The following is a 16605-nucleotide window of genomic DNA, read 5'->3' on the forward strand; positions in this document are numbered from 1 at the left end:
GTAAAATTTTAGGTTTACAGTTGAATTATTAGTTATACAATATTGTACTTCGTATAACCCCTATAAAACATAAAATTGAATGAGGTTTTAAACTTTAAAAAAGATCCCCATTTCATTATTAAAATGCACAGTTTCATACAGAAAACTTTTTAATGCAATTGACATTAAGATGTTTGCACATGCTTCTCTAATCTCTATATATCTGATTATTACTAGTCATAGTCGGTCACTTTCTGAGCTCCTTGGCATCTGAGCATGGATATAAAGTCATCAGGTAGATTTCAATGGTGATGTTTTTCACATCTACTGGTTATTAAGGAGCAAATTTTGATGCTTTGAAGAATTATTTTTTATCATTTTTTTAATTTTTAATAACTACATGATTAGAAGAAGCATTTCATTACAGCTTTAACATATTCAGTAACACAATCCAGAGCAAGAGTACATCTCTTTCACAAGTGGGTGCAAGTTTCTAGGTTCACAGTTGAGTTAATACAGTTATACAATATTGAACTCAGTATAAACCCTATAAGACATAAATTAAATGATGTTTTAACCTTTAAAAAGATCTCCATTTCATTTTAAAATATACTGTTTCCTACAGAAAGACTCATTTTTAATGCTGCTAACACTTAGATGTTTGCACATGCATCTCTAATCTCTCTGTATCTGATTACTAGTCACAGTTGGTTACACTCTGATCCTTGGCACCTGAGTATGGATTTAAAGTCATCAGGTAGATTTCAATGGTAATGTTTATCACTTCTGCTAATTAACATGAAGCAAATTTTTATGCTTCTTCCTCAAATATAAATCATTTATTTAATTTGTAAATAATTTTTAAAAAAAGAAATGCAGATTGAGAGGAGATCCACAGTCATTTGATTGTTCCATTGTGTGGAGATGAGATTGAGAAGCTCTGATATGCACTTGTACCAGCACTTTCCAGATTAGGCTTCCCTACGCCTGCTTCTGCCTCCCAAATTCTGGGATTAAAGGCGTGTGCCACCATGCCTAGCTGCACTTTAATATTTAAGCACTGTGCAGGGACTCCCTAATCAAACAGCTATTAAGGGTCAAGAACTGTTCACCGGTCACTCAAAGTATAAAGGATGCAGAATAGCAAGCTATCCATCATCAGAAGGCACAGTGGTGGGGGAATATGCAATACGGAATATAAGGTATGATATGCAGTCGTGTATCGTTATTTGTCAGATGAGAATTTTAGTCCTGTGTGCCAGTCATAAGTCCATAATACATCAGTTCATGAGTTCAGTATGGTCTGCCGTAGACTTAGAGAAGGAGACTGTTGAACTGACTTTTGAAGAATGGCCAGGATTTTGCTTTGTAGGGAGTGCTTAGGGAAGCTATTCCACACAGCAGCATTGACAAGGGCCAGTGTATAGCTACAAAGAACCTAAAATATGTTTGGGTAAAATCAAACAGATCAGTTTTAACTGAAGCAGAGAAATGGGGCCATTAACTAGAAATGCAGTTTAAAAATAATCTTTAAGCCAGGCGTGGTAGTGCACACCTTTAATCCCAGCACTCAGGAGGCAGAGGCAGGCGGATCTCTGTGAGTTCAAAGCCAGCCTGGTCCACATAGTGAGTTCCAGGACAGCTGGGGCTACAGGGAGACCCTGTCTCAAAAAGACCAAAAATAAATAAATAAATAAAAGTAGTCTTTAAATCTGGCTTTGTAGCTAGTGAGGTGGCTCAGTGCGTAAAGGTGTTTTGGTGCCAAGCCTGACAACCTGAGTTCAGTCCCTGAGACCCACAAGTTGCCCTTTGATCGCCATACACCACACACAAACCATGTGTGCACACCCCTCCCTCGTACACACAAATAAATGTAATAATAAATTGTTTGTTTATTCTGAGGCTTTGATGACAAAGCCTGTAATCCAGCTTCTTGGGAGGCTGAGGCATGAGGATCACAAGTTCAAGAGCAGCCTGGGCTGAGACACTGTCTTTAAAAGATTTTTTTAAAAATAACCAATGAGGTAGATCAAGTAAAGGCAGCTTGGCAACCTGAGTTTGAGCCTCAGAACCCATATCTAGGTGGAAGGAGGGAACTGACTCCACAAAGTTATCCTCTGACTTCCAAAGGTGTCTACACTCACATATCGTGTATACGCACATACACTCATACAATAATAATAATAAATAAAACTTTTAAAAAAGAGAGAGAAGAGGGGATTGGAGTTACAGCTAAGTGATAGAGTGTTTGATAAAGCCTAGGAATTGGTTAGCAGATGGCTGGGAGCCATTGCTGTCTCTCGGGTTTTGAAGGAGACTTTTTGTGGTATAGGAATGCTGCAGTGTGGCTACAAACGATTATCAGTAGGTGGTCATGGCCAGAGTTCAATGGTGAGACACCAGAGGGCCTTAACTGAAAATGCAATGCAGCACTAAGAACAGGGTGGTTAAAATAATGGAGAGAGACTTTGCAAAGGAATAAAGAGGATTTTATGAGCAGATACAGGGAACCAAGGAAAGGCAAGACTCTTAAAGTGTTTGAATGTGGTTGCACAACCATTAATAAACAAAGAAGCCAAAACAAGACTGATTTAGGTAGAAAGTCAGCTTTAGTTACACAACATTTGAGATAGTATGAAATATCACACTAAAAATATCCAGTGAGGAGCCAAAGGGATATGAGACTAAAATCGAAATCAGTACTAACTTGTCTTTGTCATAAAGATATTAAGTTACATGAGTATAGACAGAGTTTCCAAAGAGACAGTATAGCAAAAAGAGCAAAGCCGAGCTTGGATCTGAAGATCAGCCATATTTTAGGAGCCAGAAAAAGATGGTGGGGGTGTGGCAGTGTATGGAGGTAGCTTAGTGGTAGAGCTCGCACGTGTGAGGCCCTAGGTTCACTGAGAGAGAAATACTGATTTTACAGCTGGCTCCTCCAGCACATAGCAGCTCCAGTTCCATCTTCTTCACACTTGCAAAAACCTGCCTTGTTTTCTTTGAACCGGGGGTCCTATGAACTACTGACTGATCTAATGGGATTATACCATGTTCCTACCAGAGCTCAGAAATGGCTACACAGGATGAAAGACAGATCAAAATGTATCCAATTTTAATGAAAACAGCTCATTTTTGTGTTCTTCAGATGAAGCCTCACAACTTTAGGGTTAATAAATCATTTCACCACAGTTATATAGGAAATCTGGCACTTCCACTGACATTGCAGGGTGAGATAGACCCTAGACCTAAACACAAACGCAGTTGGAACTATGTAAATCTCAGTGAGGAGGGAATACAGCCTCACTGTGCTACCTATATATACTCTTATTCCATGTGCCTGACTGCAGCCCTCAAAAAGGCCGCACTAAGCCTGCCTTGGCAGCCTGCCCTACAGTGCACAGCATGTCCAGTGTCCTGGGCTTTGCTCTTGGAGCGCTCCTGTCCTAATAGGATCCTTGACTCGGGGTGTACTTTAGGCCATCATCCTTCGTCTGCTAATAACCTTCTGAAGGCCCTCCTTTAGCAATCAAAAGAAGAAAGAGTCAGAGCACTGCCAGCAAACTCTGAAACCTCTGGGCCAACTTTATTCAAACCTGTTTGGTAAGATAAAATGAAAGACAGTAACCCATCAGGCTGAGAATTGAATTCTCAGGGCCAAGTAAGTACTGTGGTTATGGCATTTGGATTTTAGCAGGGTGGCAGTTCTTAACCCTGGCTGCTCATAGAATCATTTGTAACTCTTTCAAATACAGGTCCTCTCCCAGTCAAACTCTGATGGGCAGCAGGTGCTGAGGTGCTTTGACCGTATATTTTTTTCTTTAATCTTTTTGAGACAGGGTCTCCCTGTAGCCCCAGCTGTCCTGGAACTCACTCTGTAGACCAGGCTGGCCTTGAACTCAGAGAGATCCACCTGCCTCTGCCTCCCAAGTGCTGGGACTAAAGGTGTGCACCACCATGCCTGGCCTTGACTGTATTTTTTATGATTTTTACGTGTCTGTTGCCAATGTATCAAGGTACTAGTTCCCACAAGAAGGCATTAAGACTCAGAAACAGCTTATAGGACACCACATTCCCTAAAAACAGCACCTCCCCTAAGGGTGACCCTGCCGCCAGGCTTCAAAGCCTGCTGAGTTGGGCAGCAGCCAAGAGCAAAGTTTGGTGTTTATATACTCGCCATGGGCCTGGGTTGTCACAGAAACCACCGGGCACACTTCCTGCCCTCCTTCCCTTGGCAGTTTCCTTCCAGGCTTTGCCCTTCTCTGTTATGGTCTCAAGGTTCTTGCTTGGTAACCTGGCTTGCTCCATTCTTTTTATTATCTTTCCAGTTTCTCCATCTTATATGTTTGCCAATAATATGTACTGCATGGTACTGAACAGCCTGCACTTGCCCAAAATACATTCCAAACCAGGAGATGGCAAACAGGTCCCTTGAACAGCCAGAACCGAAGTTAACAGACCTGTGTACTGAGTCTACAGGAGCACACCCAAGGCCCTGGCTCTGGTCATGTATCTTTTCTTGATCCTGTAAAACAGTTATGGTTTCTAAAGCCAGCAGTAAGTTAGAAACATGGAAAGGAACTGTTCTTGGCAGGCTCATTGAAAGCTCAAGACTATCAGTCCCAGAATAGTACAGACAGAAAAGCTGTAAGCAGTGGCTATAAGAACTCAGAATTCAGGACATTAAAGTCCGGTAGGGTCAGAGCAGTTTCCCATGCCCCAGAGGTCAGAAAGACATCATGACTCAACTCCAAAATATCAAGAAAATATTAAGAGCTGGAGTAGAGTACTTGCCTAGCATGCATGAAGCCTGGGTTAGATCCCCCCATACCACATAAAACCAGGCATAGTGAGCCGGGCATGGTGGCACACGCCTCTAATCCCAGCACTCCGGAGGCAGAGGCAGGCAGATCTCTGAGTTCAAGGCCAGCTTGGTCTGCATAGTGAGTTCCAGGATAGCTGGGGCTACAGGGAGACCTTGTCTCAAAAAGACCAAAACCACAAAAAAAAGATGTATTAGATAGTGGCTCTTTATTGTTTCCAGTAAGCCAGGCATAGTGGTACAAGCCAGTAATACCACCAGTCAGGAGGTGGAAGCAGGAAGATCAGAGAATTCAAGCCTAGCTTCTGCTATAGAGTGAGTTCACCATCAGTCTAGGATAAGTGAGATTGTTGGAAAAGGAAGAAAATGAAATTTTCAACTCCAGGAGGCAGAGTTACCTTGTTCATTTTGGGAGCATTCTACATGGTTAAAGGTTAAAGGTTTTGGTGCTCCAGACAGTTAGGATCTCCCCCACTCAGCCTCCCACCAGAGGTCAATCCCCAGAACCCACATAAAGGTGGGAGAAGGAACTCCACAGAGCTGCCCTCTGACCTCCACACCCACCATGGCGCTCACACCAAAACACATCATACACACACACAGTAATAATAATAAATAAAATTGTAAAGTAAAGGCTTAAGGTACTAGATATTTTTTATTGTTTTTGAGGCATGGTCTCATGTCGTACAGGCTGGCTTCAAATTTGCTGTATAGCCAAGGGTATCTTTAACTCCTATCTCTACCTCTCAAGTGCTAGAATTAAAGGTGTACAAACCACCATGCCTCCTGGTTTATGTTGTGCTGGACTCAAACACTGAGCTTTTTTTTGCCTTTTTGGGACGGTCTCCCTGTAGCCCTACCTGGCCTGGAACTCATTATGTAGACCTGTCTGGCCTTGAACTCACAGCGATTCCCTGCCTCTGCCTCTGGAGTGCTGGAACTAAAGGTGTGCGCCACTATGCCCAGCCCCAAACACAGGGCGTTGTGCCTGCTACACAAGCACTTTGTCAGCTGAGCTACAGCCCCTTTTCCAATCCCACTTTCACTCACACACATACCCTTTTATTAGACAGTATCTTCATATATATAGCCCAGGCTGGCTTGGAACTCCTTTTTTTTTTTTTTCCTGTGTGTGTGTGTGTGTGTGTGTGTGTGTGTTTGTGTGTGTGTGCATGCCACATGTGTAAGGGTGCCTCCCCTGGAATGGAGTCACAGATAGTTGTAAGTTGCTTGATGTGGGTGTCAGGAACCAAACTGAGGTCCCCTGGAAGAGCAGCAAATGCTCTTTACCGCTACCATCTCTCCAGCCCCTGGAATTCTTGATGATCCTCCTGCCTCAGCTTCCTGAGTGCTGGGATTACAGACTTGCACCCTGGTTCTTAGCGGTGCTTGCTTGCCAACTTGTTCTTTCCTTGCCAGATTTCTGCTCACCTGAAACCCCTAAGATTGATCTTGTTTCTTTGCTTGATCATCTATGACTCTGAAAGGGTCATTGATGCCTCCCTCTCCCATGAGTTAGTAATACCATATCATGCCATCTCAGCCAATGAGAAAACATCATGAGCCACCCTCTCAACGGGTGTTCTGTAAACAGAATACGTGCCATAAAGGAGGTTTTGGGTTTTTCTTTTTGTTTTTTTAATATTTTATTTATTTTTTTTTATTTTATGTGTATGAGTGTATTGCCTGCATGTATTTGAGTGCACCTGTGCCATGGAGGTCAGAAGAGGGCTTCGGATTCCCCTGGAACTGGAGTTAAGGACGGTTCGTAGCCACCATGTGGGTGCTGGGAATCGAACCCAGGTCCTCTGCAAGAGCAGTCAGTGCTCTTAACCGCTGAGCCATCTCTCCAGCCCATAAAGGAGGTATTTTATAAACATTTATGGAATGAGTGAATACACCTGCAATCCTTGGGGTGTGTTTATGAAATTAACAAAAGCTGACTTAACATGAGATTTGAACTGTGCTAGTACATTTATGTGCAGGGTTTTCTTTGTTTAATAAATTAAGAAAAAGGTATTTCGTGAACACAAAAAATACATACAGCTAGTAGTCAGTTTTATCATTTACTACCCTAAAATATACAGAAATCTGTTACTAAAAAGTTAAAACTTAGGTGCCAGGTGTGGTGGCGCACGCCTGTAGTCCCAGCACTTGGGAGGCAGAGGCAGGTGGATCTCTCTGAGTTCAAGGCCAGCCTGGTCTACATAGTGAGTTCCAGGACAGCTGGGACTCATTTAACACATAACTGAAGCCTTGTCTGGTGATGAGGCTGTTCTGGAGGCTAAGGCAGAGGATCACAAGTTTAAGGCCTGTCTGGGCTAACTTAACACTTCCTGGGACCCTGTCTCAAAACACTTAAAATATAAAAAAGAGGACTGGTCCTGTAACTCAGTGGTGAGCACTTACAAGCATGTATGGGCCCCTATTTAAAGTCCCTTATTATTATATTTATTTATTTGTATGTGTGCATGCACATGTACCACAGTGTGATGTACAGGTCAGAGGACAGCTTGCAGGAGTTGGTTCTCTCCATCATGTGAGTCCCAAGGATCAAACTTAAGGCATCAGACTTGGCAGCAAGACCCCTTACCCATTCAGCCATCTCTCTGGCCCTGCCTTTTATATTTTAAATATCTTTTTTATTAGTTTATGTATGTGAGTGTATTGCCTGCATGTGTGTAAGTGTACCTGTGTCATTCAATGCCTGAGTAGGTCACAAAGAGGGCATCAATTCCCCTGGAACTGGAGATAGGATGATTGTTACTGACCATGTGGGTACTGGGAATCAAACTCGTGTCTTCTACAAGAGCAGTCAGTGCTCTCTTACCTGCTGAGCCCCCTTTTATATTTTAAAAGCAAAAAATGCAGCAGATTGTAAACCAGGACCAGCTCAAGAATGGTATATAATGACAGTGTAAGTCAGGGACCCTTCCAGAGACACTAACTAGGCAGACTGATTCTCCAACACAAGTGCAAGCACATGAGCCAGACACGTGATAGAACTTTGAAGGTGAGTCTGCAGTAAAAAATCACTGAGTATGCTCACTCTCACATAGGAATACCAAACAGATCAACCCTCCCTGATGAAATGGGCAGCCCTTAGCTGTGTATGTGATGGCCCTTGGACTATATCCTAAATTGAGTTTCAAAGACATTTTCTACTGTGCCTGAGCAGATTTTTTCTTGGTTAAATACCCAGATTGCAGAATGTGAGGAATATCTGTCTGCATATCTATCTTCTTAGCAACCTAATAATACTGTGTTAGCAGGACAGATCACCAATATAAAATAGTGTTTCTGGGGCATAATTGGGCATCCTCACTTCTTTGGTTTTAGGAATTGTGTAGTTATTTTGCTTAGGCAAGTTGTCTCTATATAGCCTAGTCTGGCCTCAAATTCAAGGTCCTTGGTCTTTCAAGGACTGGGCTTGGAGGCTTGTGCCACCATGCCCAGCCCTTGTGTATGTTTTTTGTTTTTGTTTTGGTCTTTTGGATTTTGTTATTGGGTCTCCCTGTAGCCCCAGCTGGCCTAGGCTCACTATTTAGACCAGGCTGACCTTGAATTCACAGAGATCCACTGCTTCTGGCCTGACTTTGAATTTTTTTTTTTAATATTTTATTATTCTTATTTTATGTGTATGAGTGTATTGTCTACATGTATGTGAGTGTACCCGTGTTGTGCAGTGCTGCAGAGGTCAGAGAAGGCTTTGGATTCCTCTGGAACTGAAGTTAAGGACGGTTCGTAGCTGCCATGTGGGTGCTGGGAATCGAACCTGGGTCCTCTGCAAGAGCAGTCAATGCTCTAAACCACTGAGCCATCTCTCCAGCCCCTAAACTGAACTTTTTTTAGTGTGTTTTGCCTGTACATATGTAAGTGCACCACTTGTGTGCAATGCCCATAGTTGCCAGAAGAGGACACTGGATTCTCTGGAACTGAAGTTATAGGAAGTTGTTAACTGCCATGTGGATGCTGGGAACTGATTCTAGTTCTTCCAGAGCAGCCAGTGCTCTTAAGCACTGAGCCATCTCTCCCAGCCCTGACCTTGAACTTCTGACCCTCTTGATTGTGCCACCCAGGTGTTGGGATTATAGTCAGGCACCATCATTCCTTGTTTCTTGTGGTTCTGGGGATCAAACCTAGAGCTTCAGGCATACTAGGCAAGCACTCTACCAACTGAGCCCATGTTTTCTTTCTTGAAACAGTCTTGCCATGGAGCCCAGACTGGCCATAAACTCAAGATCCTCCTTCCTCATGAGTGCTGAGATTACACGTGTGCACACTACACACAGTTTCCTCAATAGCTAATAAGTACAAATGAGAGCTGTACTTATTTAATACTTATCTAATACCTAGGATCAGTTTTATATTACCTCAATTAAAAAATACTTGTCAGGCATGGCGGCACACCTTTAATCCCAGCACTTGGGAGGCAGAAGCAGATAGAGTCTGAGGCCAGCCTAGTCTACATAGCAAGTTCCAGGCCACCTGAGATTATAGGGAGACCCTGTCTCAAAAAGGCCAAAAAACAAGACAAAACAAAAATACACGTGGTTGTAAATTTGTATTTACAAAAAAACACCTTGATTTGTGGGAGTACTTGTTACTGTCTTCTCTATTACATTAATTACATCATGTAAAACATGTTTTCTCGGGCCAGTGAGATGGCTCGGTGAGTAAAACACTTGCCACCCAAGCCTGATTACCTCAGTTTAATCCCTGAATCCCACTTAGGGTAGGAAAGTTTCCACAAAGTTGCCATTTAACCTACCCATGTGCCATGGCAAAAGTATACCAACAGGTATACATCACACACAATAATAATATAATAATAATAATAATAAATGTTCCTTTTCTTCTCTAACCTGTTTTATGCCATATAAACTTCCAGAACTATATCAGGATGGCACCAAGCACAAGTAACCTCATCCTCTTTCTCCTCATCTAGGTTACCCCTTGGCTTTGTTTTATCGGCATTACCTTTTCTACAAGGACAGCTACCTCATCCATCTCTTCCATGCTTTTACAGGCCTCTCCATTGCTTATTTTAACTTTGGTAAGTGAGTGAATTGAGCAGTGAGTGGGACACTGTGATAAGAAGGACCCTGGGAAGGAACAGACTTTGAACAAAATTACCTTGAAAGATATTAATGAATTGGCAAGTTTTAATTCTTACAAAGTTCCAGTGCTTAACAAAGAAAGGGTTGAATCAACAGGAATACAGTTTAATTTTTCATCCATTCTTTTTACAGTCCCCTGCTGATAAAAATATTTTGGGGGGCTGGAGAGACAGCTCAGTGGTTAAGAGCACTTGCTGCTCTTCCAGAGGACCTGAGTTCAGTTCCCAACACCTATGTTAGGCAGTTCACAACCAGGGGATCCAGTGCCACCTTCTGGCCTCTGGGACCACCCATACACATGTGGCATACACCCACATACATGTGGCATACACCCACACAGCCACACATATAAATATTTTTAAGTATATATTTTAAAAAATATTTTTAAGAACAATATATTAAACAATTCAAAATAATGTATATGTGTATCAAAACATTACATAGTATGCCATAAATATGTATTTTTTTACTTTTGGGGGGTTTTGAAACCCGGTCTACCTGTAACCCCAGCTGGCATGGAACTCAATCTCACAGAGATCCTCTTGCCTCTGCCTCCTAAGTGTTGGGATTAAAGGTGGGCACCACAACACCTAGCAATTTTTACATATTTATGTACCAGTTAAAAATTAATTTAGGGGCTGGTAAGGTAACTCAGTGGGTAAAGGTGCTTGCCACCTAGCCTGACGACCTAAGTTTGATCCCTAGTACTCACACGGTGGAAGGAGAGAACCAGCTCCTGAAAGTTGGCTTCTGATCTCCACACAAGTGCTGTGCCATGAGCATATGCACAAATATCGCGTGCACCCGAGCACACACACAGAGATAAATAAATACATACATAAATAAATGTAAAAAAAAGTTTTAAAACGTTTCTTAATTAGGAGAATTGAGAATGTAGCTCAGTGAAGGAGCGCTTGCCTAGCATGCACAAAGCCTTGTGTTCAATGCTAGCATCATAATCGGAGGAGAAGGAGATCAACTTGGGGGCTGAAGGTGAGACTCGGTTGCAGAATGTATACCTAGCACACACAAGCCTCTGGATTCCATCCACAACACCATAAAAATATTTTAACTGATAAATAAAAACATTTTAAGGTAGTTAACCTTGTCATACCTGCCAACCGACAAGTACCAGGTTTTCTGCTATGCCCCAATGACAGATCCAGGCAAGGTCATTTCTCAGTTTGTCCTTTCAGAATTGCAATGACGCCCTGATAGTCTGTGTACCTATATAGTTAATCTTCATTCCTTCCTCTAAAGCCTGAAAAAACGCTTCCAATACCAGGGCCGGTGGGAAGGTTTACCAGGTTGGCCTTTCTGCCAAACCTGATGATGTGAGTTCAATCCCCGATACCCACATGGTGGAAGAAGAAAGCCAGCTTCCTCAAGTTGTCCTCTGACTTCCACATGTGCACCATGCACACCCACAGAGAAATAAATGCATTTTTTTAAAGATTCCAATACCAAAGTTTCTTTAGGGTTTTTCGTTTTTGTTTTGTTTTTTTTAGATAGAATCTCGTATGCAATCACACCTTGAACTGTATAATCAAAGATGACCTTGAATTTACTCAGGGCTTCTGACCTGCTATACAAGCACTCTACCAACTGAGCCATATCACCCAGCCCCCAGGTTTTCTGGTTATGTTGTTTTTTGTGGTTGGAGATCTCAGGAACGATGGGAGCCCAGAAGGTCGGCCTAAATTCCTCTTCTCTGCACACAGGACCCCAGTTCTACCACTCCCTGCTGTGCATTGTGCTTCAGTTCCTCATCCTGCGACTCATGGGCCGCACCGCCACCACCATTTTCACTACCTTTTGCTTCCAGATGGTAAATACTTTTAACAGTTCAGGGTGCATCTGACAGCAAAGGGTGGGGGGATGAGGCAGGGGGTGGTAGCGTAGCAAAGGAGTGACCTGGAGACCTAACTTGTAATCCCTCCTCCCAAAATAGTCTGACTTTTGGTAGGTCACTTATCACAGGCCCTAGGCACATTGTAATGGTAACTCATTACTTGCCTCAGGACTGTGCCATCAAGGTTCCTTGGTTCTCACCAGGGTTAGCCCAGCTGACCATGAGGGAAGTCACTTAAAGGTAAGGCAGAAAACCAATTTAGAATGAGCTAAAAAACTGAACATCTAAATGTGCGTCTCATTTAGCTGAGAAAACTTGAGCAAGTCACTCTTCATTATAGGTTTAGCATCTCCATTTTCGGGAACTTTTTGTGTGACAGGATCTCTCTAGGTAACCCAGGCCAGCCTCAAACTCTCTGTAGCTCAAGCTGTCCCCAGTCTCTCTCAAGTGCTGGGATTATAAGTCTACACCACCAGGCTTGGCTTGTAGGAATTTTGTTTGGCTTTTGTTTTTTGATACAGAATCTCACTATGTAGTCCTTGCTGGCCTAGGACTAATTGTGTAGACCAGGTTGGCCTCAACTTACAGAGGTCCACCTGCTTCTGCCTCTGCCTCCTGAGTGCTAGGATTAAAGGCGAATACCACCACACTTAATGTTTTTTAATAATGGGGCCAAGAGAAAGGAAAAATGAAAAAATACACCAGATTTCAGAGCAGGGGGGAGAATTAAGAAGTCAGGCATGGTGGCGCACACTTGGGAGGCTGAGACAGGGGGATTGAGAGTTGGAGTTCGTAGACCACTAGAAAGAAGAGGAGGAAGGGCAGAAGAGAAGAAAGGCAGTAACAGTGGAATAAAGACTTCCCCTCTCGTAGGCCTACCTTCTTGCTGGATATTATTACACAGCCACTGGTGACTACGATATCAAGTGGACAATGCCACATTGTGTCCTGACGCTGAAGCTAATTGGTGAGTGGTTAGGGCACTGCCTGCCTTCTCTAAGCTGGGCCCTCCCCACTGGACCAACATAAACCATGCTGACGCTCCCCCTGGTATATATACTCAGCCCACAGGCCACATCCTCAGTGTTCCCTGTCCACTCTACCCACCCCTTCTCTCTCTACTTAGGTTTGGCTATTGACTACTATGATGGAGGGAAAGACTGGGTAAGTATCCACTCCTCTGCAGAAAGTTAAGGATTTAACCAGAGGGAAGGAAGAAGGCTGTTGTCACCAAAAAAAAAATGGACTTAGCACGAGGGGCAAAGCTTCTGCCCCATTCCCTAGCCTATGTGATACCTGTTTAAGATAGCGCTGAGCAAGGACCAACCAATGTAACTTGTCCAGGATTCAGCTCTTGCACAAAAGTCCAGAGATCAATGCCAGGCATTTGTCAGAGCAGCAACAGGCAGCTGTTGGCTAAGCTACCCCGCACATTTCCACATGAAGCAACTCTTTTACATCTCCTGAAGAGAAACCAAGCTAAAGAGCCCCAGGCAGTAGGGCACAGGGTGGGAACACTCAGACTGGCTCTTGGGGGACAATTCAAGGCTGTCCTGAACCATGCATTCTCTTCTTGGCATAGAATTCCTTGTCCTCTGAGCAACAGACATATGCCATACGGGGTGTCCCTTCCCTGCTGGAAGTTGCTGGCTTCTCCTACTTCTATGGAGCCTTCTTGGTAGGGCCCCAGTTCTCAATGAACCACTACATGAAGCTGGTGCAGGGACAGCTGACTGACATACCAGGGAAGATGCCAAACAGGTAATTGCCCCTCCTGGTCAAGATCTCTGTGTAGGTATCTCACCCAGTACAGTCACTTCCGAAGTGACTTTCCCAGAAGCCAGCCTAGCACTGGCCCCTCACACAAGCCCGGACGTCTCCACCTGTTCTTGAGCCTATGTTGCTTCTAGCCATTCGTGCTGACCCTAGTGCAAATGAAAAAGTGCATTTTTATGCCACAGGATTTTTGTCCACCAGTTATGCCATGGCCTTTCAAGCCTCTTTCCTCATCTAAAATAAAGCCAGGTATGGTGGTGGACCCTTGTAGTCACAGCGCTTGGGAGGGAGACGCAGGAGGATCACAAGTTCCAAGACAGCCTTGACTACATAGGAAGACCCTGTCTCAGAAGAAAAAAAGTTATGCAAAAATGTATATGGCCAGGTCTGGTGGTGCACACCTTTAATCCCAGCAACTAAGGAGGCAGAGGCAAGCAGATCTCTGTGAGATGGAGGCCAGCCTAGTCTACATAGCAAGTCCAGCCCAGCTGGCGGGCTACAGGGAGACCCTGTCTCAAAACAAAAACCCCAAACCAAAATGTATATGGATATACATCAGAAGATGATTCAAAAGCCACTATAATCCCTTCACTGGGAATTTGTCGCCCTAAGCATCGAGTCCAACCAATAGAAGGAGCAGACTTGAAAATGGTAGTTACTGTTTACATGGGGTTTTTAGGTCTGCCATAGGTTGAGAATCCTGGTAAGATTCTGAACTTTGTGGCATGCGCTAAAAGTTAACCCCCACCAGACTCCCCAACACTGTTCCCTCTGCCCTTCCTACCACTCTTAGAGGTTTGTAGGTTTGCAAATAGCTAACCACATAGACCTGTCTTTTCCAGAAGCAAAGCTCCTGGCACCACTCCCTGCAGTAGCCACACCCTAAAACACTCCTTTCCATAACTGCAGGTCAGAGGGTGAAGGGCGAGGCTCTGCTGTCTGTGACCCCACTTGTTCCTTTCCAGCACCATACCTGCTCTCAAGCGCCTGAGTCTGGGTCTCATCTACCTAGTGGGCTACACCCTCCTGAGCCCACACATCACAGAAGACTATCTCCTTACTGAAGACTATGATGTGAGTGGTTGCCAACACAGAAAGTTAAGGATTTAACCAGAGGGAAAGAGGAAGGCTGTTGTCACCAAAAAAAAAAAAAAAAAAAACGGACTTGGCACCAGGGGCAAAGCTTCTGCCCCATTCCACAGCAGTGTGACTGCCTACCTCACAGAAGGGAGCAAGCAAGAACCCCTGTAACTAGACATGGGCTGTGCCATCTACAAAGGCATGTTAGTTTTTCTCTAGATCTGTAAGCTTTGGCCTTAGTGACAGCCAGGCCAGGACAAAACCATCACCCTCACTGAATAGCCTTCCTGGGCACAGCTTTGGGTTCGCTTTATTACATCCAAGTGACTCCTTGGAGTGCAGCAGCTGCTGGTTCTGCAGCCTGTTTTCTTCTAACCAACACACTGAGGGGCTTGTACAGAGTTGATAAACCAAGGGAGAGGGAGATGTTAGCTTTTGCTCTGGTCCAGCTGAAAGGCTCACCCTCATCCATTCTAGATAGTTTTCTTTGAAAATTAGCATCAACTGTGGATATGTCAGGTCTCTGTATTTATTGCACAAACGCTCAGGCTTTGGGGAGGAGGAAATAAGTGGGTGTTGGCCTTGCTCCTCCTGGCTGGGTGTAGTGGCAGGTGGTGAGACCATTGTGGTACGTATCATCGGGAATTGACAGGTGTAAAGGAGCCAGTCACAAGTTTGACAATAACTGTTAGGGGACTCTCATGCCCGTGTGCCATCCCTAATGTTCGTGTGCTCTCTTCTCTAAGAACCGCCCTTTCTGGTTCCGCTGCATGTACATGCTGGTCTGGGGCAAATTTGTGCTGTACAAATACGTCACCTGTTGGCTGGTCACAGTAAGTAGGAAAGATGAAACAGTCATATCTAGACAAGCTGGGGAGGCTAGTAGGATGGAGTGGCAGGAACCCTGAGCTGTCCCTCCCCTCAGGAAGGAGTATGCATTTTGTCGGGGCTGGGCTTCAGTGGCTTCGGAGAAGATGGGAAAGCGAAGTGGGATGCCTGTGCCAACATGAAGGTGTGGCTCTTTGAAACAACTCCTCGCTTCAATGGCACCATTGCTTCTTTCAACATCAACACCAACACCTGGGTGGCCCGGTAAGCAACTGAGGCCTGGGCCCGAGCTCCTTCCTTGCAGTAGACTGGGAGCAGGGACCTTTTGTCACCTGCCAGTGTTCCCTGCTTGTCACTCTCAGGTTTTTGGTTTTGTTTTTGGTTTTGTTTTTTTTTTTTGTCTTTTTGAGACAGGGTCTCCCTGTAGCCCCAGCTGTCCTGGAACTCACTGTGTAGACCACGTTGGCCTTGAACTCCTTCTAGAGATCTGCCTACCTCTGCCTCCCAAGTGCTGGGATTAAAAGCACGTGCCACCACACCCAGCTCAGATAGGCTTTTGTCCCTCACCCAGACCCACCCAAAAGATTCTATGAAAATACCCAAAGCCCAGGCTCCCTAACCCAGTTGTGCTATTTATCTTCTTCATTGTGATCCTGTCTGTAGCCATTACTCACTTTTCCTCACTAGAGTTTAAGCCCAAGATTAACCTGCCCTTTTACCACACTCCTCTGGTCTCAGGCATTTAGTAGGTGCTCAGCTTCATTTGCTGAAAAAAGCGGCTCACTACATTCACCCCACTAAGCCTGGCATCTCTACTGTGTCAACACCAGACACCTTCCTCCATCTCATGCTGCCCTATCAACACTGCTTCCGGTTCCCTCAGTGGTCACAAGTGGGAGCCACCAGCATACCACTCAGGGCAGACCCAGAGGCAGGACGGTAGAAATACAAGGGGTCAGTCTAATGTTCATCCCTTACCCACTTTTTCTCTAGTTACATCTTCAAACGCCTCAAGTTCCTTGGAAGTAAAGAATTATCACAGGGTCTCTCCTTGCTGTTCTTGGCCCTCTGGCATGGCCTACACTCAGGATACCTGATTTGCTTCCAGATGGAATTCCTAATTGTTATTGTGGAAAAGCAGGTAGGACTCG

At 44.3% G+C, this 16605-nt stretch overlaps 1 protein-coding gene across 2 annotated transcripts in view; it reads left to right on the forward strand.

The window, feature by feature from the left end:
* Lpcat3 (lysophosphatidylcholine acyltransferase 3) overlaps window positions 1–16605 on the forward strand; it is a 50768-nt gene that overhangs the window by 33144 nt on the left and 1019 nt on the right. For both annotated transcript variants that reach the window (XM_017796169.2, XM_029559773.1), the window contains exons 2-10: window positions 9747–9854; window positions 11640–11746; window positions 12644–12737; window positions 12897–12934; window positions 13353–13531; window positions 14512–14620; window positions 15373–15459; window positions 15552–15718; window positions 16448–16595. In XM_017796169.2, the coding sequence (XP_017651658.1) occupies window positions 9747–9854; window positions 11640–11746; window positions 12644–12737; window positions 12897–12934; window positions 13353–13531; window positions 14512–14620; window positions 15373–15459; window positions 15552–15718; window positions 16448–16595 (1037 nt within the window). The remainder of the gene's footprint in view (window positions 1–9746; window positions 9855–11639; window positions 11747–12643; window positions 12738–12896; window positions 12935–13352; window positions 13532–14511; window positions 14621–15372; window positions 15460–15551; window positions 15719–16447; window positions 16596–16605) is intronic.

The sequence above is a fragment of the Nannospalax galili genome, unplaced genomic scaffold, assembly GCF_000622305.1.
Source record: "Nannospalax galili isolate Female #2095 unplaced genomic scaffold, S.galili_v1.0 scaffold589, whole genome shotgun sequence".
Taxonomy (NCBI): domain Eukaryota; kingdom Metazoa; phylum Chordata; class Mammalia; order Rodentia; family Spalacidae; genus Nannospalax; species Nannospalax galili.